This window comes from Arachis stenosperma, chromosome 3 (assembly GCF_014773155.1).
Source record: "Arachis stenosperma cultivar V10309 chromosome 3, arast.V10309.gnm1.PFL2, whole genome shotgun sequence".
In the NCBI taxonomy this organism is placed as follows: Eukaryota; Viridiplantae; Streptophyta; class Magnoliopsida; order Fabales; family Fabaceae; genus Arachis; species Arachis stenosperma.
In genome coordinates this window covers 16,121,966-16,145,379 of record NC_080379.1, presented here as the reverse complement: position 1 = coordinate 16,145,379, position 23,414 = coordinate 16,121,966, and the positions used below count along the sequence as shown (strand labels likewise).

The window sequence follows — 23,414 nt, the reverse complement described above, 5'->3', positions numbered from 1 at the left end:
AAATATTTTATATAATTGTCTAATTATATCTATTCTTTTAAATGATTATTCACGCAATCAATGAAAAAAATAATTATTTTTGCATACGTGACATTAAGTAATTGGATATATGCATAAAACTACTTTACACAAATTACAATGACCAGTGATCAAAATTATTTTCTAAGAAGAATAGTCCAATTTATTATAAAGGCTGTGCCATTAATATACATTCCTAAACAAATTTAGTTGGACAAAATACACCTCCCTCATGCCTATGACTTCTGCAATTGCAATACTAGACAAATGCCGTCAACTGTATCATCACAATATAGGCTTTTAAAACATCTTAAGATAATAATAGATGGATGTGACTCCAACCTGAAAACTAGCTCATGGGAGAAGAATTGCCCAATGTCCATTGCCGAAACATTATAAAGGCTATCTATCTCAACAATATTCCAAGCAATGTAGGACTGAACTTTATCCAAATACTGTTTTCCTTCCATTTTGAATGAAAATATCCTATCTGTAAGCTGATGCATAGAGTATATTATGCCTGCAACTCGACTAACAAAAAATTGAGTACATGGTCAAATAGTGGATAATAGAATTCAAGCAAAACTTAAGCAGGGATGAAGGAGTGGAAAAGTATATAACAGAAATAGATATATGGGCAGCCCAAATATTTTCCCCAAACCACCTGTTCATATATGCTACTATTTCTTTCTTAAGTTGCCAAATGCCAACAAATATAAAATGCAAACGAAAATCCGAATCTTAAATAATTATTAATTTCCTCATATAAACCTAATGTATAGGAACAATATAAATGCTTCGAAATATAGGAAATAAACCAAACCGCCAGTGAGACCAAAGTAATAGTACGTCGTCGTTTAATCCGTATAGTTTAATCCATCCGGTGAGAGAAGACTTTGTATGCTTGCGATCGTTATAGATGAGGAGGTGATTGACCGCTAACATATCTAACATTATTATTGTCTTTTGTGATTTTATTCCTTTTGCAATTGGAACACTTGCCACCTACTCCTTTTTAAGTTCCTCGACTCAGCATGCACTCATCCTACAAGCACTCGGTGAGGAAGTATTCGAGTTTCTGGAATTTTAGTGAACATGGAGAAAAATAACAACATAACCTGCAAAATCTGCAATAAGTGTTTCTCCACCGGAAAAGCCATAGGGGGCCACATGAGATCTCACTTGGTCAAATTGCCAATACCTCCCAAGCCTGACCCAGAGAATCAAGCACTTGACAACTCTACCAAGTTAACCAACCATGCAATTCAAGCTCCTTCCTCAATGAATTTCCATCCCGAAAAGAAACCAGCACAAAATCTTCAATCTCCGAAACACAGCTTCTTAGCCTTTTTTTCAAAAGTAAACATAGAAAATAGATTTCTGCCATACCCTAAAAACCCAACCCGTAAAAGATCCAAATGTCGCCGACAAATTATTAAAGCAGTTGAGAAAAGATCTGAGCCAAAACAAGAGAGTTCAACATCTGAAACCCCTCGTGCAAAAGAAGCAGCTAGGTCCTTGATATTGCTTTCCAAAGATAATTGGCCAGCAAGCAAAGAGATGGAGGGAGCCAACCAAATGTTTACAAAAGATAATGAAAATGGCAAAGATGCCTTACTTGTTCAGACTCCCACTCAAGTTAAGTTCAGGTGTTTAGATAAAAAAACAGTCGAATGCCCATCGTGCTCCAAGATGTTCAAATCTAAACAAGCACTCGGCGGGCACAAAAAGGTACACTTAAACAACCCTAAGGTTGCTAATGCTCAGAATAAATTTGTGGACAAGTCGCTAGACCTTAATTTTCCAGCTTTTAGAGATGATGAAGATGTTGGCCAAATCAATTTTCCAACCATGGGCAATGGAAAATAATTATCTAAGCTTCATGACTAAGCAAATGAGAAAAAAAAATTACAAAGTTAGTTTGTGATTTTGTACACTATTCTACACTGTGTTTAGTTCTCAATGTTAAGAATTTATATGCTTTAGGTCATTGTAATAATTTGAGATTAAGTGTTGTAGTTGCTAGTGGTTTCTATCTTCCTTGTCTGTTAGTTCTTGCTGTTTGGCCTGCTATTTGTCATAATTTCACACAGTTCAAACTTTGTTGGCTCCCACTTTGGATCTTTGCATGGTTGCTGAAACTGTAGAAAGCCTAGAATCTTTGGCTTCATTAGGGTACACGAATTCCACAGGAAAAGGGAAAATGGAATTTTTCATATTATTCTATGACTTATACCAGCACAATGCATGTGTGTTACTCCCCAAGCTTTGACTTAGCCTATAGGACTGTTGTGTTATATGAAAAATTTGTAAAATACACATCATATGTAACTTACTCACTCAATAAGAACAACAAACAAATTTCTTTTTAATTATCATAGGCAGGGGTTTTGATTAAAAAAATGTTCAAATTTCTTAAAATCTTAGAAGAAAACGTTATAAGTTGAACCATATGAAAGAAAAATGCCAATGTTGATAATCTGATAACTACAACTAGTTTCAAGGCTTCTACAAAAAGAAAGACAACCTTGATGAATTAAGCACTTTTTAAAAATTTGATAGCATTTTAGTTCTGGTAGGTTGTTTGAAATTGAAGATACTGCTACCAAAAAGCAACATCTAATTTAAACACCTGAAAAACCACTGATTTTGAGTCTGAGAGGGGGGAAAAAGAGCAGTCCAATCTATCACCAAAGTTTAGATATGCTACTATTGTTTTATCTCCGAAATATTGGGGAAGGCTGTGAATGCATGGTAACCTCTATACGGCCCATGTAAATTAGAAAAACGAGAAGACAACAAAACTGTACAGTAGACAAATAACCAAAATGGGGAAATGCGAAGCCTAACTGACAGAGAAAGTTGAATGGTGTCACATAGGGAACTTTTATAATGTATATGGATACAAGCAAAACTCAAGTGTATGGCATTAAAGATGCACTACAGGAGTTCTTAGACATACTACCTAAAATTATGAATATATATATATATATATATATATATATATATATATATATATATATATATACTTTCTTTTAACTAGACCCTTGTTTGCTTCAAAACCTTATGGATAACAAAAATATTTCAAGAGCATAAGTGGATGTAGATTTTAAGCATCGAAAAAATCATTTAAATTCTCTCACTAAAACACTTAAGACACATTCACAAATCACGAGCATATATATATGAAACATAGATCCCCCAATTTGTGATCTTTTAAATCATAAGTTGTCTCAGGATAAGAATAATGAAGTGTAAGACTTTCAACTAGATGAGCCATTGCCTCCTAAAACTATAATCAACAAATATCAGGAATAAATGCCTCTATTCCCCATTCACGCTAAAGTACCAAAATTTAATCCAAGTAGCAAAAATCCAAACAAAATACAGAATAACTAAAAAACAGTTCCAATTAAAACATTTAACTCCTTGTGCTTATCTTACGTTCGTAGCAGAAGAAATCAGAAAACGATCCCCCTTCGTTCCAATCAGCCAAGTATCTTCCAAAATCAAGTATGCAACATGGCCAAAAATGGACCATAGAGAAAAATGGAGCATGAACATCTTCAATAATCAAATGGCTTAATAACACATACTTATACTTGATATATCAAACATATTGAATCAAGAAAATTGTTAAGCACAAAGAACTTGGTACAGAACAATCAGCAACCTGTACCTGGATAAACCATTTATTACCTCAATCAAAATAGAAATAATGAACTTACTTGAAGATAAGAATAACCATGAATCAACTTCTTCATGAAATGAAAGAGTGAAACTTGCTCCATATCAAATTATGTGCAAACCCTATATTGTACATATTGGATAAATCAGAACAAAGATGAAGCAACATTCACAACAACAAATTCTTGATCCACAGAGTCAGAAGAGAAAAATTATTTGTTGCAAAAACTAGATGCATTAGAATAATGACGATACTTACAGCGCAAGAACATGAAAGTGCAGAAGCAACAAGCGATGGAGATAGCGGTTGATTAACACATGCAACTACAAAGGCGAACCAAAAGAATAAATGAGATTTTAAAAAAGAAAATAACCAAAATATTGAAATCAAATCATTATTACCTACGGGAAATCCATGCGGCAAGCGTAACTGTGAAAAAATAAATAAAATTGGAAAAAAATAAAGAAGCAAAGAAGAAGCAGCAACGAAGCAAGCAGTTGTTCCGTCTTCAATGATAATGAAAACAGTAGGGACCACAAATAGGGAACACAAGGACTAAGCCCAATTAAATGGATTTTGTTTTTCTCATGGGATTAAATGGGTTAAACTATTTTCTGGTTCAATAAATAGGGAAGCCCAAGCCCAATATTGTTCTTTTTTGTTTTTCTAACTAGATTCTTTAGTTCTTTTTTGTTTTAACTAAATGGGTTAAATGGATTTTGTTTTTTTCATGGGATTAAAAGGGTTAAACTATTTTCTGGTTCAATAAATAGGGAAGCCCAAGCCCAATATTGGCATAAGTGGATGTAGATTTTAAGCGCCGAGAAAATCATTCAAATTCTCTCACTAAAACACTTAAGACACATTCACAAATCACGAGCATATATATATGAAACATAGATCCCCCAATTTGTGATCTTTTAAATCATAAGTTGTCTCAGGATAAAAATAATGAAGTGTAAGACTTCCAACTAGATGAGCCATTGCCTCCTAAAACTATAATCAACAAATATCAGGAATAAATGCCTCTATTCCCCATTCACGCTAAAGTACCAAAATTTAATCCAAGTAGCAAAAATCCAAACAAAATACAGAATAACTAAAAAATAGTCCCAATTAAAACATTTAACTCCTTGTGCTTATCTTACGTTCGTAGCAGAAGAAATCAGAAAACGATCCCCCTTCGTTCCAAACAGCCAAGTATCTTCCAAAATCAAGTATGCAACATGGCCAAAAATGGACCATAGAGAAAAATGGAGCATGAACATCTTCAATAATCAAATGGCTTAATAACACATACTTATACTTGATATATCAAACATATATTGAATCAAGAAAATTGTTAAGCACAAAGAACTTGGTACAGAACAACCAGCAACCTGTACCTGGATACACCATTTATTACCTCAATCAAAATAGAAATAATGAACTTACTTGAAGAAAAAAATAACCATGAATCAACTTCTTCATGAAATGAAAGAGTGAAACTTGTTCCATATCAAATTATGTGCAAACCCTATATTGTACATATTGGATAAATCAGAACAAAGATGAAGCAACATTCACAACAACAAATTCTTGATCCACAGAGTCAGAAGAGAAAAATTATTTGTTGCAAAAACTAGATGCATTAGAATAATGACGATACTTACAGCGCAAGAACATGAAAGTGCAGAAGCAACAAGGGATGGAGATAGCGGTTGATTAACACATGCAACTACAAAGGCGAACCAAAAGAATAAATGAGATTTTAAAAAAGAAAATAACCAAAATATTGAAATCAAATCATTATTACCTACGGGAAATCCATGCGGCAAGCGTAACTGTGAAAAAATAAATAAAATTGAAAAAAAATAAAGAAGCAAAGAAGAAGCAGCAACTAAGCAAGCAGTTGTTCCGTCTTCATTGATAATGAAAACAGTAGGGACCACAAATAGGGAAGCCCAAGGACTAAGCCCAATTAAATGGATTTTGTTTTTCTCATGGGATTAAATGGGTTAAACTATTTTCTGGTTGAATAAATAGGGAAGCCCAAGCCCAATATTGTTCTTTTTTGTTTTTCTAACTAGATTCTTTAGTTCTTTTTTGTTTTAACTAAATGGGTTAAATGGATTTTGTTTTTCTCATGGGATTAAATGGGTTAAACTATTTTCTGGTTCAATAAATAGGGAAGCCCAAGCCCAATATTGGCATAAGTGGATGTAGATTTTAAGCACCGAGAAAATCATTCAAATTCTCTCACTAAAACACTTAAGACACATTCACAAATCACGAGCATATATATATGAAACATAGATCCCCCAATTTGTGATCTTTTAAATCATAAGTTGTCTCAGGATAAGAATAATGAAGTGTAAGACTTCCAACTAGATGAGCCATTGCCTCCTAAAACTATAATCAACAAATATCAGGAATAAATGCCTCTATTCCCCATTCACGCTAAAGTACCAAAATTTAATCCAAGTAGCAAAAATCCAAACAAAATACAGAATAACTAAAAAACAGTTCCAATTAAAACATTTAACTCCTTGTGCTTATCTTACGTTCGTAGCAGAAGAAATCAGAAAACGATCCCCCTTCATTCCAAACAGCCAAGTATCTTCCAAAATCAAGTATGCAACATGGCCAAAAATGGACCATAGAGAAAAATGGAGCATGAACATCTTCAATAATCAAATGGCTTAATAACACATACTTATACTTGATATATCAAACATATATTGAATCAAGAAAATTGTTAAGCACAAAGAACTTGGTACAGAACAACCAGCAACCTGTACCTGGATAAACCATTTATTACCTCAATCAAAATAGAAATAATGAACTTACTTGAAGATAAGAATAACCATGAATCAACTTCTTCATGAAATGAAAGAGTGAAACTTGCTCCATATCAAATTATGTGCAAACCCTATATTGTACATATTGGATAAATCAGAACAAATATGAAGCAACATTCACAACAACAAATTCTTGATCCACAGAGTCAGAAGAAAAAAATTATTTGTTGCAAAAACTAGATGCATTAGAATAATGACGATACTTACAGCGCAAGAACATGAAAGTGCAGAAGCAACAAGCGATGGAGATAGCGGTTGATTAACACATGCAACTACAAAGGCGAACCAAAAGAATAAATGAGATTTTAAAAAAGAAAATAACCAAAATATTAAAATCAAATCATTATTACCTACGGAAAATCCATGCGGCAAGCGTAACTGTGAAAAAATAAATAAAATTGGAAAAAAATAAAGAAGCAAAGAAGAAGCAGCAACTAAGCAAGCAGTTGTTCCGTCTTCATTGATAATGAAAACAGTAGGGACCACAAATAGGGAAGCCCAAGGACTAAGCCCAATTAAATAGATTTTGTTTTTCTCATGGGATTAAATGTGTTAAACTATTTTCTGGTTGAATAAATAGGCGAGCCCAAGCCCAATATTGTTCTTTTTTGTTTTTCTAACTAGATTCTTTAGTTCTTTTTTGTTTTAACTAAATGGGTTAAATGGATTTTGTTTTTCTCATGGGATTAAATGGGTTAAACTATTTTCTGGTTCAATAAATAGGGAAGCCCAAGCCCAATATTGGCATAAGTGGATGTAGATTTTAAGCACCGAGAAAATCATTCAAATTCTCTCACTAAAACACTTAAGACACATTCACAAATCACGAGCATATATATATGAAACATAGATCCCCCAATTTGTGATCTTTTAAATCATAAGTTGTCTCAGGATAAGAATAATGAAGTGTAAGACTTCCAACTAGATGAGCCATTGCCTCCTAAAACTATAATCAACAAATATCAGGAATAAATGCCTCTATTCCCCATTCACGCTAAAGTACCAAAATTTAATCCAAGTAGCAAAAATCCAAACAAAATACAGAATAACTAAAAAGCAGTTCCAATTAAAATATTTAACTCCTTGTGCTTATCTTACGTTCGTAGCAGAAGAAATCAGAAAACGATCACCCTTCATTCCAAACAGCCAAGTATCTTCCAAAATCAAGTATGCAACATGGCCAAAAATGGACCATAGAGAAAAATGGAGCATGAACATCTTCAATAATCAAATGGCTTAATAACACATACTTATACTTGATATATCAAACATATTGAATCAAGAAAATTGTTAAGCACAAAGAACTTGGTACAGAACAACCAGCAACCTGTACCTGGATAAACTATTTATTACCCCAATCAAAATAGAAATAATGAACTTACTTGAAGATAAGAATAACCATGAATCAACTTCTTCATGAAATGAAAGAGTGAAACTTGCTCCATATCAAATTATGTGCAAACCCTATATTGTACATATTGGATAAATCAGAACAAAGATGAAGCAACATTCACAAAAACAAATTCTTGATCCACAAAGTCAGAAGAGAAAAATTATTTGTTGCAAAAACTAGATACATTAGAATAATGACGATACTTACAGCGCAAGAACATGAAAGTGCAGAAGCAACAAGCGATGGAGATAGCGGTTGATTAACACATGCAACTAAAAAGGCGAACCAAAAGAATAAGTGAGATTTTAAAAAAGAAAATAACCAAAATATTGAAATCAAATCATTATTACTTACGGAAAATCCATGCGGCAAGCGTAACTGTGAAAAAATAAATAAAATTGGAAAAAAATAAAGAAGCAAAGAAGAAGCAGCAACTAAGCAAGCAGTTGTTCCGTCTTCATTGATAATGAAAACAGTAGGGACCACAAATAGGGAAGCCCAAGGACTAAGCCCAATTAAATGGATTTTGTTTTTCTCATGGGATTAAATGGGTTAAACTATTTTCTGGTTCAATAAATAGGGAAGCCCAAGCCCAATATTGTTCTTTTTTGTTTTTCTAACTAGATTCTTTAGTTCTTTTTTGTTTTAACTAAATGGGTTAAATGGATTTTGTTTTTCTCATGGGATTAAATGGGTTAAACTATTTTCTGGTTCAATAAATAGGGAAGCCCAAGCCCAATATTGGCATAAGTGGATGTAGATTTTAAACACCGAGAAAATCATTCAAATTCTCTCACTAAAACACTTAAGACACATTCACAAATCACGAGCATATATATATGAAACATAGATCCCCCAATTTGTGATCTTTTAAATCATAAGTTGTCTCAGGATAAGAATAATAAAGTGTAAGACTTCCAACTAGATGAGCCATTGCCTCCTAAAACTATAATCAACAAATATCAGGAATAAATGCCTCTATTCCCCATTCACGCTAAAGTACCAAAATTTAATCCAAGTAGCAAAAATCCAAACAAAATACAGAATAACTAAAAAATAGTTCCAATTAAAACATTTAACTCCTTGTGCTTATCTTACGTTCGTAGCAGAAGAAATCAGAAAACGATCCCCCTTCATTCCAAACAGCCAAGTATCTTCCAAAATCAAGTATGCAACATGGCCAAAAATGGACCATAGAGAAAAATGGAGCATGAACATCTTCAATAATCAAATGGCTTAATAACACATACTTATACTTGATATATCAAACATATTGAATCAAGAAAATTGTTAAGCACAAAGAACTTGGTACAGAACAACCAGCAACCTGTACCTGGATAAACCATTTATTACCCCAATCAAAATAGAAATAATGAACTTACTTGAAGATAAGAATAACCATGAATCAACTTCTTCATGAAATGAAAGAGTGAAACTTGCTCCATATCAAATTATGTGCAAACCCTATATTGTACATATTGGATAAATCAGAACAAAGATGAAACAACATTCACAACAACAAATTCTTGATCCACAGAGTCAGAAGAGAAAAATTACTTGTTGCAAAAACTAGATGCATTAGAATAATGACGATACTTACAGCGCAAGAACATGAAAGTGCAGAAGCAACAAGCGATGGAGATAGCGGTTGATTAACACATGCAACTACAAAGGCGAACCAAAAGAATAAATGAGATTTTAAAAAAGAAAATAACCAAAATATTGAAATCAAATCATTATTACCTACGGGAAATCCATGCGGCAAGCGTAACTGTGAAAAAATAAATAAAATTGGAAAAAAATAAAGAAGCAAAGAAGAAGCAGCAACTAAGCAAGCAGCTGTACCGTCTTCATTGATAATGAAAACAGTAGGGACCACAAATAGGGAAGCCCAAGGACTAAACCCAATTAAATGGATTTTGTTTTTCTCATGGGATTAAATGGGTTAAACTATTTTTTGGTTCAATAAATAGGGAAGCCCAAGCCCAATATTGTTCTTTTTTGTTTTTCTAACTAGATTCTTTAGTTCTTTTTTGTTTTAACTAAATGGGTTAAATGGATTTTGTTTTTCTCATGGGATTAAATGGGTTAAACTATTTTCTGTTTCAATAAATAGGGAAGCCCAAGCCCAATATTGGCATAAGTGGATGTAGATTTTAAGCACCGAGAAAATTATTCAAATTCTCTCGCTAAAACACTTAAGACACATTCAAAAATCACGAGCATATATATATGAAACATAGATCCCCCAATTTGTGATCTTTTAAATCATAAGTTGTCTCAGGATAAGAATAATGAAGTGTAAGACTTCCAACTAGATGAGCCATTGCCTCCTAAAACTATAATCAACAAATATCAGCAATAAATGCCTCTATTCCCCATTCACGCTAAAGTACCAAAATTTAATCCAAGTAGCAAAAATCCAAACAAAATACAGAATAACTAAAAAACAGTTCCAATTAAAACATTTAACTCCTTGTGCTTATCTTACGTTCGTAGCAGAAGAAATCAGAAAATGATCCCTCTTCATTCCAAACAGCCAAGTATCTTCCAAAATCAAGTATGCAACATGGCCAAAAATGGACCATAGAGAAAAATGGAGCATGAACATCTTCAATAATCAAATGGCTTAATAACACATACTTATACTTGATATATCAAACATATATTGAATCAAGAAAATTGTTAAGCACAAAGAACTTGATACAGAACAACCAGCAACCTGTACCTGGATAAACCATTTATTACCTCAATCAAAATAGAAATAATGAACTTACTTGAAGATAAGAATAACCATGAATCAACTTCTTCATGAAATGAAAGAGTGAAACTTGCTCCATATCAAATTATGTGCAAACCCTATATTGTACATATTGGATAAATCAGAACAAATATGAAGCAACATTCACAACAAAAAATTCTTGATCCACAGAGTCAGAAGAAAAAAATTATTTGTTGCAAAAACTAGATGCATTAGAATAATGACGATACTTACAGCGCAAGAACATGAAAGTGCAGAAGCAACAAGCGATGGAGATAGCGGTTGATTAACACATGCAACTACAAAGGCGAACCAAAAGAATAAATGAGATTTTAAAAAAGAAAATAACCAAAATATTAAAATCAAATCATTATTACCTACGGAAAATCCATGCGGCAAGCGTAACTGTGAAAAAATAAATAAAATTGGAAAAAAATAAAGAAGCAAAGAAGAAGCAGCAACTAAGCAAGCAGTTGTTCCGTCTTCATTGATAATGAAAACAGTAGGGACCACAAATAGGGAAGCCCAAGGACTAAGCCCAATTAAATAGATTTTGTTTTTCTCATGGGATTAAATGTGTTAAACTATTTTCTGGTTGAATAAATAGGCGAGCCCAAGCCCAATATTGTTCTTTTTTGTTTTTCTAACTAGATTCTTTAGTTCTTTTTTGTTTTAACTAAATGGGTTAAATGGATTTTGTTTTTCTCATGGGATTAAATGGGTTAAACTATTTTCTGGTTCAATAAATAGGGAAGCCCAAGCCCAATATTGGCATAAGTGGATGTAGATTTTAAGCACCGAGAAAATCATTCAAATTCTCTCACTAAAACACTTAAGACACATTCACAAATCACGAGCATATATATATGAAACATAGATCCCCCAATTTGTGATCTTTTAAATCATAAGTTGTCTCAGGATAAGAATAATAAAGTGTAAGACTTCCAACTAGATGAGCCATTGCCTCCTAAAACTATAATCAACAAATATTAGGAATAAATGCCTCTATTCCCCATTCACGCTAAAGTACCAAAATTTAATCCAAGTAGCAAAAATCCAAACAAAATACAGAATAACTAAAAAACAGTTCCAATTAAAACATTTAACTCCTTGTGCTTATCTTACGTTCGTAGCAGAAGAAATCAGAAAACGATCCCCCTTCATTCCAAACAGCCAAGTATCTTCCAAAATCAAGTATGCAACATGGCCAAAAATGGACCATAGAGAAAAATGGAGCATGAACATCTTCAATAATCAAATGGCTTAATAACACATACTTATACTTGATATATCAAACATATTGAATCAAGAAAATTGTTAAGCACAAAGAACTTGGTACAGAACAACCAGCAACCTGTACCTGGATAAACCATTTATTACCCCAATCAAAATAGAAATAATAAACTTACTTGAAGATAAGAATAACCATGAATCAACTTCTTCATGAAATAAAAGAGTGAAACTTGCTCCATATCAAATTATGTGCAAACCCTATATTGTACATATTGGATAAATCAGAACAAAGATGAAGCAACATTCACAACAACAAATTCTTGATCCACAGAGTCAGAAGAGAAAAATTATTTGTTGCAAAAACTAGATGCATTAGAATAATGACGAAACTTACAGCGCAAGAACATGAAAGTGCAGAAGCAACAAGCGATGGAGATAGCGGTTGATTAACACATGCAACTACAAAGGCGAACCAAAAGAATAAATGAGATTTTAAAAAAGAAAATAACCAAAATATTGAAATCAAATCATTATTACCTACGGAAAATCCATGCGGCAAGCGTAACTGTGAAAAAATAAATAAAATTGGAAAAAAATAAAGAAGCAAAGAAGAAGCAGCAACTAAGCAAGCAGTTGTTCCGTCTTCATTGATAATGAAAACAGTAGGGACCACAAATAGGGAAGCCCAAGGACTAAACCCAATTAAATGGATTTTGTTTTTCTCATGGGATTAAATGGGTTAAACTATTTTTTGGTTCAATAAATAGGGAAGCCCAAGTCCAATATTGTTCTTTTTTGTTTTTCTAACTAGATTCTTTAGTTCTTTTTTGTTTTAACTAAATGGGTTAAATGGATTTTGTTTTTCTCATGGGATTAAATGGGTTAAACTATTTTCTGTTTCAATAAATAGGGAAGCCCAAGCCCAATATTGGCATAAGTGGATGTAGATTTTAAGCACCGAGAAAATCATTCAAATTCTCTCACTAAAACACTTAAGACACATTCACAAATCACGAGCATATATATATGAAACATACATCCTCCAATTTGTGATCTTTTAAATCATAAGTTGTCTCAGGATAAGAATAATGAAGTGTAAGACTTCCAACTAGATGAGCCATTGCCTCCTAAAACTATAATCAACAAATATCAGGAATAAATGCCTCTATTCCCCATTCACGCTAAAGTACCAAAATTTAATCCAAGTAGCAAAAATCCAAACAAAATACAGAATAACTAAAAAACAGTTCCAATTAAAATATTTAACTCCTTGTGCTTATCTTACGTTCGTAGCAGAAGAAATCAGAAATCGATCCCTCTTCATTCCAAACAGCCAAGTATCTTCCAAAATCAAGTATGCAACATGGCCAAAAATGGACCATAGAGAAAAATGGAGCATGAACATCTTCAATAATCAAATGGCTTAATAACACATACTTATACTTGATATATCAAACATATATTGAATCAAGAAAATTGTTAAGCACAAAGAACTTGGTACAGAACAACCAGCAACTTGTACCTGGATAAACCATTTATTACCTCAATCAAAATAGAAATAATGAACTTACTTGAAGATAAGAATAACCATGAATCAACTTCTTCATGAAATGAAAGAGTGAAACTTGCTCCATATCAAATTATGTGCAAACCCTATATTGTACATATTGGATAAATCAGAACAAATATGAAGCAACATTCACAACAACAAATTCTTGATCCACAGAGTCAGAAGAAAAAAATTATTTGTTGCAAAAACTAGATGCATTAGAATAATGACGATACTTACAGCGCAAGAACATGAAAGTGCAGAAGCAACAAGCGATGGAGATAGCGGTTGATTAACACATGCAACTACAAAGGCGAACCAAAAGAATAAATGAGATTTTAAAAAAGAAAATAACCAAAATATTGAAATCAAATCATTATTACCTACGGAAAATCCATGCGGCAAGCGTAACTGTGAAAAAATAAATAAAATTGGAAAAAAATAAAGAAGCAAAGAAGAAGCAGCAACTAAGCAAGCAGTTGTTCCGTCTTCATTGATAATGAAAACAGTAGGGACCACAAATAGGGAAGCCCAAGGACTAAGCCCAATTAAATAGATTTTGTTTTTCTCATGGGATTAAATGGGTTAAACTATTTTCTGGTTGAATAAATAGGGAAGTCCAAGCGCAATATTGTTCTTTTTTGTTTTTCTAACTAGATTCTTTAGTTCTTTTTTGTTTTAACTAAATGGGTTAAATGGATTTTGTTTTTCTCATGGGATTAAATGGGTTAAACTATTTTCTGGTTCAATAAATAGGGAAGCCCAAGCCCAATATTGGCATAAGTGGATGTAGATTTTAAGCACCGAGAAAATCATTCAAATTCTCTCACTAAAACACTTAAGACACATTCACAAATCACGAGCATATATATATGAAACATAGATCCCCTAATTTGTGATCTTTTAAATCATAAGTTGTCTCAGGATAAGAATAATGAAGTGTAAGACTTCCAACTAGATGAGCCATTGCCTCCTAAAACTATAATCAACAAATATCAGGAATAAATGCCTCTATTCCCCATTCACGCTAAAGTACCAAAATTTAATCCAAGTAGCAAAAATCCAAACAAAATACAGAATAACTAAAAAACAGTTTCAATTAAAACATTTAACTCCTTGTGCTTATCTTACGTTCGTAGCAGAAGAAATCAGAAAACGATCCCCCTTCATTCCAAACAGCCAAGTATCTTCCAAAATTAAGTATGCAACATGGCCAAAAATGGACCATAGAGAAAAATGGAGCATGAACATCTTCAATAATCAAATGGCTTAATAACACATACTTATACTTGATATATCAAACATATTGAATCAAGAAAATTGTTAAGCACAAAGAACTTGGTATAGAACAACCAGCAACCTGTACCTGGATAAACCATTTATTACCTCAATCAAAATAGAAATAATGAAATTACTTGAAGATAAGAATAACCATGAATCAACTTCTTCATGAAATGAAAGAGTGAAACTTGCTCCATATCAAATTATGTGCAAACCCTATATTGTACATATTGGATAAATCAGAACAAAGATGAAGCAACATTCACAATAACAAATTCTTGATCCATAGAGTCAGAAGAGAAAAATTATTTGTTGCAAAAACTAGATGCATTAGAATAATGATGATACTTACAGCGCAAGAACATGAAAGTGCAGAAGCAACAAGCGATGGAGATAGCGGTTGATTAACACATGCAACTACAAAGGCGAACCAAAAGAATAAATGAGATTTTAAAAAAGAAAATAACCAAAATATTGAAATCAAATCATTATTACCTACGGGAAATCCATGCGGCAAGCGTAACTGTGAAAAAATAAATAAAATTGGAAAAAAATAAAGAAGCAAAGAAGAAGCAGCAACTAAGCAAGCAGTTGTTCCGTCTTCATTGATAATGAAAACAGTAGGGACCACAAATAGGAAAGCCCAAGGACTAAGCCCAATTAAATGGAATTTGTTTTTCTCATGGGATTAAATGGGTTAAACTATTTTCTGGTTCAATAAATAGGGATGCCCAAGCCCAATATTGTTCTTTTTTGTTTTTCTAACTAGATTCTTTAGTCTCTTTGTTTAGACTTTTTCCCTGAACAATAATAACAAAATATCAAAAACAAGAAAAAAAAATACACTTAACGGTATAAAACATTTATACGTGTAATCGTATCTATTTTTTTGGATGTCCATTTATGTGATCAATATAAAAGAAAATTATTTTTGTTGATATAGTATTACATAATTAGATACACATATAAAATTACTTTGCATTAAAATTATTTTCATAATATCATTACTATTTAAAAAATGTTGCAATCATGCATAGGTTTTGTTGCAATCATGCATAGGTTTTTCCTATTATATTTTTTTTTGTATGAATGTGATAAAAATGAGAATAGAATATAATTATAATGAGAACGAGAATATTCATTTTTCAATAAAAAATAAAAAACATGTGTATATAAAACCCCGATCATTATATATTTATATATAAATTTATATGTTATTTAATTTATAATATAAATTAAATAATTTAATAACCTTTTTTTTTCGTATGCATATAGTATAGTTAAAAAATTGGCCTCGCGAAATGTGCATTGCATTTTGATTATCAAAGAGTGGGTGAAAACTCGTTAACCCAAAGGGAACAAATATACCGTAAAAAACCCAATCATGGAAAAATGTAAGAAAAATACTAAGGCAGTTTAGTTTGTAATTTTATTCTTGTAAAATTTTGTTTAAAAAGCAATAAAAATAAAAATTTTATATTGTACACCAAATCCAACTTAATTTTATATGAATAATTATGATGAATTAAAATAAGATTGAAAAGAGAATAAAAGTTTTTTATGTGGATTTTAGGTCAAAATAATGAAATTTAAAAGAATATCTTAAAGAATTATTTATTTTTTTAAATGAGGACGAAATTAGTAAAAATAAATTAGTTGAATTTAATTTGTAAATATAATAATGTAGTTAGATATGAATTAAACTAAATATTTATTCATTAATGTCACATATAGTGTAACATTCAAAGGAGTGTTAGAATTATTAAGTTATGGAGACAAAATTGTTTTTTTTTTTTTTTATTTTAGCTAAACAAACTTAAAATAAGAAGAAAAAACACATTTAGGGAACCATTTTAGAGAGAGAGAGAGTATATATTAGGTTTGTTTAGGTATTATTTTTGAAAAAAAAATTTAAATGGTATATTTTTAAAAGATCTTTCACTAAAATAAAAGTGATTTTATGTTTAGATATTTTATATAAAAATATTTTTTTATTTATCAATTATGTTTGGGTAAAATATAATAAAAATATTTTTTTGTTTATTTATTATATAAAAAATATATATTTTTAAAAAAATTGATCTTTTAAAAAAAGATATAAATTATAACTTTTCATAATTTTTTTTTATTTTTTAGTATTTTTATTTTTATTATTAAAAATTTGTAAACACACTAAAAAATAAAAAAAGACATTTTTTATTAAAAAATATATTTTTTATTAATTTAATTGCGTCCAAACAAACACATTGTCAATAAAGAACAATAAGTTCTCTCTCTAAAATGATTTGGTGATCAAATTAAAAATATGAGATTAAAAATATGAAGAAGCAGCAACTAAGCAAGCAGTTGTTCCGTCTTCATTGATAATGAAAACAGTAGAGACCACAATAGAGAAGCCCAAGGACTAAGCCCAATTAAATGGTTTTTTTTTTCTAATAGGATTAAATGGGTTAAACTATTTTCTGGTTCAATAAATTGGGAAGCCCAAACCTAATATTGTTCTTGTTCGTTTTTCAAACTAGATTCTTTATACCTGTTGATGACTTTAGTAACTAATTTTAATGTACATCTAACATAACCCAATTAATTAATTTAAATACCTTGTTTGAATCACAACACTTTCCAGTGGCGTAAAACTGATAACACTGGTACTAATACAACTATTGCAATCCAAATCTTGTTCTTTCATGAGACATTTGTCACTCACACACACTTTTAGCATAAATTTACATGTGTTGATTTGTCTCCTCTATCTATACCCAAAAATTTGCCTTATTAATAAACTAAACTTCATACAATGTAAATATCTATAATTCTATATCACCTTTTGTTTTCTCTCCTTCCCTTCCCAATTTAACTGCTTACTCTGCTAATCTTCTTTTCTTCCACAACTATCAATAGCTTATTTTCAAATCCCAACATATTTAGGAATATTTTTCTTTTAACATTTCTTGATCTATGAGAATCCAATTATATTATATAGAGAGAGAGAGGGAGAGAGAGTTTAGAGGCTCAACTGTAAGAGTTTAAAATATAAAAACTGAATTGCATATTTAATAAAATGATATTTTGGACTAAATACCTTAAAATTATTGATGGTCCATTAATCTAAATTGTTTAATGTTTTATGGTATGTTGTGCACCATGCCTTGTGAAGTATACCCTAGCCTTGAATTTTTTTTCCGCCGTAAACTACTATAAATTTTTAGCTAGATTTAAAAGGAATAACTTAATAAAAAATATTTAAGTGATCAATACATTTTTTTTCTACATTTGTACTAATACTGAGTAACTTTTTCATTTTTAATGCTAAAACTTAAAAGTCTTAGCCCTAGCATTACCCAAACTTAAATTATATGCAACAAAAGTAAACTAATAAGAAATTTATTTCACCTGAAATCAACACAAGACCAAACACACTATAAAATGATCACATACTACATACATAGCGATTTTCTCTTATTCATGAATTCAATTTTGATATTTTTTGGAATAAATTTGACACCATTAGTATTTATCTCCCCCCACCCCCTCCCAAAAATATGCATAATATGCAATTGATTTAAATTTATTTTCTTGGAATCATTGTCCTCAATGCAAATCCATATTAATTGAAACAGTTTTTAACTGTATCTTTGTTTGTCTTTTCGATATTTCTTTTTATCATCTTCACATGCTCACTAGTAGCTATTGCTGGTTCCCAATTTGGTTACTGCTCCAAGCCTTCACACTCTCTAATTATACATATGGCATATTAATAGAGTCATAACAATATATAAACGAAATAAGATAGAAAAAAAAAAAAGGACAAGTAACACTTGAAATTCCATTGAAAGTTAAAAAATAGAAAATCACTTTCTCCTATACCAATCCCCCCACAATAAGAAAAAAAATCCCCACCAAAAAAAAAAGGAAAAGAAAAAAAATATATAAAAAGAGAAAAACATTGAAATCATATATGAACATATTGCATTAATTAGCTTTCCGCCGTGGCCTTTTGTGCCAAAGGAATTTCACCACCACCAACCACCACATTGTCCCCGCCGCCGCCGCCACATCGACCTATAACAATACTATCCAGATCCAGCAACTTCCTTTTGGGCTTGGCTTCTTGAAGCATCAACACTACATCCCTCATTGAAGGCCTATCAGCTGGGTTCCTGCTTGTGCAAAGCAATGAAATTCTAAGCATTTGTATCATCTCTTCCCTCACTGAGGAACACCCTGAACCTGCATTCTTATCTAATATATCATCTATCCCATCTTTGCTCTTTATCTTTGACTTCACCCAATCAACAATGCTATTCCCATCTCCAAATTCTGCATCCACTGAACGTTTTCCACTTAAGATCTCCATTAACACCACCCCATAGCTGTAAATGTCACTCTTTTCATCCACTTGAAGAGTATAGGCGTATTCTGAGGTAAAAAGAGACAAAAAAACAAAAAACAAAAAACAAAAAAGGGTATTAGACTATTAGCCTTCTAATCAAGTACCACTTTGTTATGAATTTAATTTATTTTATGAGAACAGGACAACACATAAGAGCATTAAAAAAACATTTAAGTCCAAATCCAGAGGCTGTTAATTACTTTAATGGGATTGCCTCATCACAAAGACCAAAGTCAACATCCTCATGATTCAAAGAGTTAATGAGAATTGACAATATTCTTAGGTGGTCCCCTTTAATATTTGAAGATCTTTGATAAAAAGCAACGTGTGAAAGTGAAACACCAAATAAATAAAAAAAGAGCTGCCTATCCATGCGCAGTAGTGCTCAGAACCCATGCACCGAAATTGGTCATGAAAAGTCCCAAGCGCCTCTCTTCTTAGATAACACTGCCAACCACATTGCACCACCTTGCCATGCCAATTTTGACCACACCCTCCAAAGTTGCCTTCACCATTCACATTGCACACCAAGCATTCTATTTGTACATTCACTTTGAACACTTGTGGTCACACCATTGTAAGTGAGAGAGAGAGAGAAACAAATAAATTTTATAGAGATTGAGAAAAAAGAGGGAAGAAATAAAAAAAGGCAGTTATTATATAAAATAAAGTAAGATATACTATAATATGACTTACTAGTTCATCTTAGAGTCAACATGCATGTATGATAGCTCTTATAATTATTTTAACAAGCTAATTTCCCAATTAATTACTTGATACTCTTCCAAAGTGTTCAATATAGAAGAGTTCCACCAATAAGAGCATTTTCTTGCACACTCCATCACCATTTAATATCCATGCATACTATTTCTTCGTGGACCATGAGCTCCAGTCACAATATTGAAAATGACAAACTATACTTCAACTAAATTAGTTCGAGCTAGCAAAGTGAATTTAGTATTCAGCAAACTATACTCGCTAGTCGCTATATACGTTTCTTTTATTCACTTAATTTAGGAAGATTAAGCAGTTTATGAATGAATGAATGAATGAAGTCTAAACATAAAAAACGAACAAATTAGCATGCACTTCAGTTATGTAATGATTATAATGAAGACCAGTTAGGAAACTCACCGGGGGCAATGTAGCCGTATGATCCAGCAATGACAGACATGGATTCATCGGTCTGGATCAATTTAGCCACCCCAAAATCTGCCACCCTGGCCTCCAAGTCAGCATCCAACAATATATTACTAGGTTTAAGATCACGATGCACGATAACAGGATCACAATCATGGTGAAGGTAGCAAATCCCCTGCGCCACACCAAGGGCAATCTTGTACCTAGTGAACCAATCAGCAACGAGATTATCACCCTTGTTCTTGCCATGCAACAAGTCATCTAAGTTCCCATTGGGCATGTACTCGTAAAGCAGCATGGTGCACTCTCTGTTGCTGCAGCACCCTAACAACCTCACTATATTCCTGTGCCTCACGTTCCCCAACACCTCCACCTCAGCAAGCACCCCTCTCCTCCGTCGGATATTCTCCTTTTGCTTTCCCCACAGCTTCTTAATCGCTATGATGTCACCACCTGGCATTTCTGCCCTGTAAACCGTTCCAGTGGACCCCATCCCTAAGATCTTATCAGACATCGACAAACACTCTAACACATCCTCCGCCGTGAAATTCAGTCGTTGAAACGCCGTTAACTTCCACGGTCCCATCTCCTGCCCGTCGTTACCGAAACGGCGGCCGTAATTCGCGTGGAAGCACCGTGTCCCCGCTACGAGGACGAAAACTCCGATCCCGAACGCCGCCGCAACGATCCACACGATCGCGCCGGCAGTTTTCCTCGGCTGCTGTCGTCGACCGTCGACCTGGTTGTCCTCCGAACCTAGCGTCTCAGCCGCGCATGGCTTCGCGACCATGCCGCCGCATAGGCCGGGGTTGCCGGAGAATTCCGACTGGTGGAGGTTCGGGAAGATCCCCGACGAAGGTATAGGTCCGGTGAGGGAGTTGAAACTCACGTCGAAGTTCTCTAGCGTGGTGCAGTTGTTGAAGTTCGAAGGAATAGTTCCGGTGAGCGAGTTGTGCGAGAGATCCACGTAGGTGATCGAAGGCAGCGCCGAGATTTCCCATGGAATGATTCCGGTGAGCGAGTTTCTACTAAGATTCAGCTGAATCAGCTTCTCACAGTTTTCAATATCCCACGGAATGCTTCCGTTGAGTGAATTCCCCTGCAACTCGATCCTGTATATGTTCTTGCACCCTACGAAGTCGGGAATCTCACCGGTGATCTTGGAACCCGCAGCGGAGAAGATCTGGAGGCTGGTGGAGTTCCATATGTTGCTCGGCAACGCGCTCTCAAACGCGTTGCCGGAGATGTTCAAGAACTGAAGCCTTACGGCATTGCCGAAATCCTCGGGAATTCGCCCGGTGAATTCGTTGTCGCTGATGTCAAGGAACGTCAGGTTAGGGAGTTGACCAAGACCTAACGGAATTTGACCGTTGAAGCGGTTATTCTGAATGCGAACCCTGGAGAGGGAGATACAGTTAACAAGTGAACTCGGAAGCGAGTCGTTAAAACGGTTATAGAAGAGGATGAGCCTGTTGAGGTTGTTGCCGTTGCAGAGGTTTGGAGGAATGGGACCTTCTAGAAAGTTGGTTGAAACATCCACTTTCTGTAACAAACCGTTGGAGCCGAGCTTCTGAGGAAGAATTCCGGTGAGTGAGTTGTTGAAGAGAAGGAGGAAGTTCAAGTTTGGAAGGTCACCAACTGTTTGTGGAATTGACCCTGTTAGATTGTTCAGTTCCAAGCCCAAGAAGTTGAGTTCCTTCAGCATTGAGATTTCTTCCGGAATTGAACCCGTGAGTTTGTTATCCGACAAATCAAGAGCTTTCAGTAACTTCAAGTTCCCTATGCTTCTTGGGATTTCACCCGTTAACTTATTCTTGAACAGCAACAGTGTCTCCAGCATTGTTAAGTTCCCAACAAGTTCTGGAATCAGAGGACCTGTGATGTTAGTACTTGAGATGTCCAAGTAGCTGAGATTTGTTAACATTGCTAACTCTGTTGGTAATGGTGATTCCAATGGATTGTAACCAATTTCCATGTGTTGTAGCTGTCTGAGGTGGCCTAGTTGCGGTGGAATTGGACCTACCAATGAGTTCCCGGCGAGGTATAAGAAGTTGAGTCTGGCCAAGGAGCCATAACTTGGTGGGATTGTGCCATTGAAGTAGCTTCCTCCAAGGTTGAGGTGTTCAAGGAAGCGAAGCATGGAGAGTTCTTGTGGGAGAGGTCCAATGAAGTTGTTGCTGTAAGCATTTAAGACTCTCAAGAACTTGAGCTTAGATATCCCCGGTGGGAACGTTGAGTTGAAGGAGTTGTGGCTGATATCCAAAGTCCTGAGTTCGCTGAGGTCAAAGATTGCAGCTTGGAAGGTTCCACTGAAGACATTCCGACTTAGGTTCAAGTGGTTGAGGGTAGTTAGATACCTGATTTGGGGTGAGATTGTGCCTGAGAAGTTGTGGTTTGAGAGGTCCAAGGTGGTGATTTGTGATGTTTTTGAGTGGCAAATGATGCCTGTCCATGAACACCATATAGGGTGGTCTTGGTTTTCGGTGTTGGAGGAGAAGGATGAAGAAGGGTCCCAATCATGGAGGATGTTGTTAGGGTCTATGAGGGATGATTTTATTGAGAGTAAAGAGATGAGTTGGAGGGGTAAGGTGGTAGCAGAGAAGACAAGTAGGGTGTGGCAGTAGAAGAAGAAGAAGAAGAAGAGGGAGAAGGAAAAGAAGAAAGGTGTCTTCATGGTTTTGGGGTGGAAAAGGTTGTGGATGAGAATATGGTTATGGTGGTGTTTATGGAGGTAGTAGATTTAAGGGAATGAAGGTTTTGATGAGGAAGACAATCACTTTTTTGGAGTGCAGGGTGCAGAGGGAGTTTCATCATGATAATTTGCTTCAGTGGGTTTTGTTGGTGGACATACATAAAAGAATAGTAGAGAGAGAGTGGCAAAGTTTTCTCTACTTGTTCTACTACTTCATTATTATCATCTTAGCTTCTACAAACAACACTATTAGTTCCTCCTTTATTATTATATGAAGATCCTAAAATCATGTCATCAATTTCTCTCACCTCAGTGTATTCTACCTTTGTCTGATATCAATCCAATCCCCATATACTTTATTTATTTATTTTAAATTTTGTTGGTGAATTCTTTTTCCACCTTTTCTTTTTTGCTCCCACTTTTCAT

At 33.7% G+C, this 23,414-nt stretch overlaps 2 protein-coding genes across 2 annotated transcripts; one reads left to right on the top strand and one right to left on the bottom strand.

Moving 5' to 3' along the window:
* Positions 1 to 1,113: 1,113 nt before the first annotated feature.
* On the top strand, positions 1,114 to 1,887 carry LOC130965575 (zinc finger protein ZAT1-like). The gene has a single exon (XM_057890343.1). It carries the CDS (start codon positions 1,114 to 1,116, stop codon positions 1,885 to 1,887), a length of 774 nt encoding a protein of 257 aa, XP_057746326.1.
* Positions 1,888 to 18,481: 16,594 nt separating this feature from the next.
* LOC130965309 (leucine-rich repeat receptor-like protein kinase TDR) lies at positions 18,482 to 23,188 on the bottom strand. Its single transcript, XM_057890065.1, has 2 exons — positions 20,291 to 23,188; positions 18,482 to 19,182 (listed from the first exon to the last, which is right to left on the bottom strand). The coding sequence occupies exons 1-2, from the start codon at positions 22,968 to 22,970 to the stop codon at positions 18,740 to 18,742; spliced, it is 3,123 nt and encodes a 1,040-aa protein (XP_057746048.1). The 5' UTR covers positions 22,971 to 23,188; the 3' UTR covers positions 18,482 to 18,739.
* Positions 23,189 to 23,414: the final 226 nt, after the last annotated feature.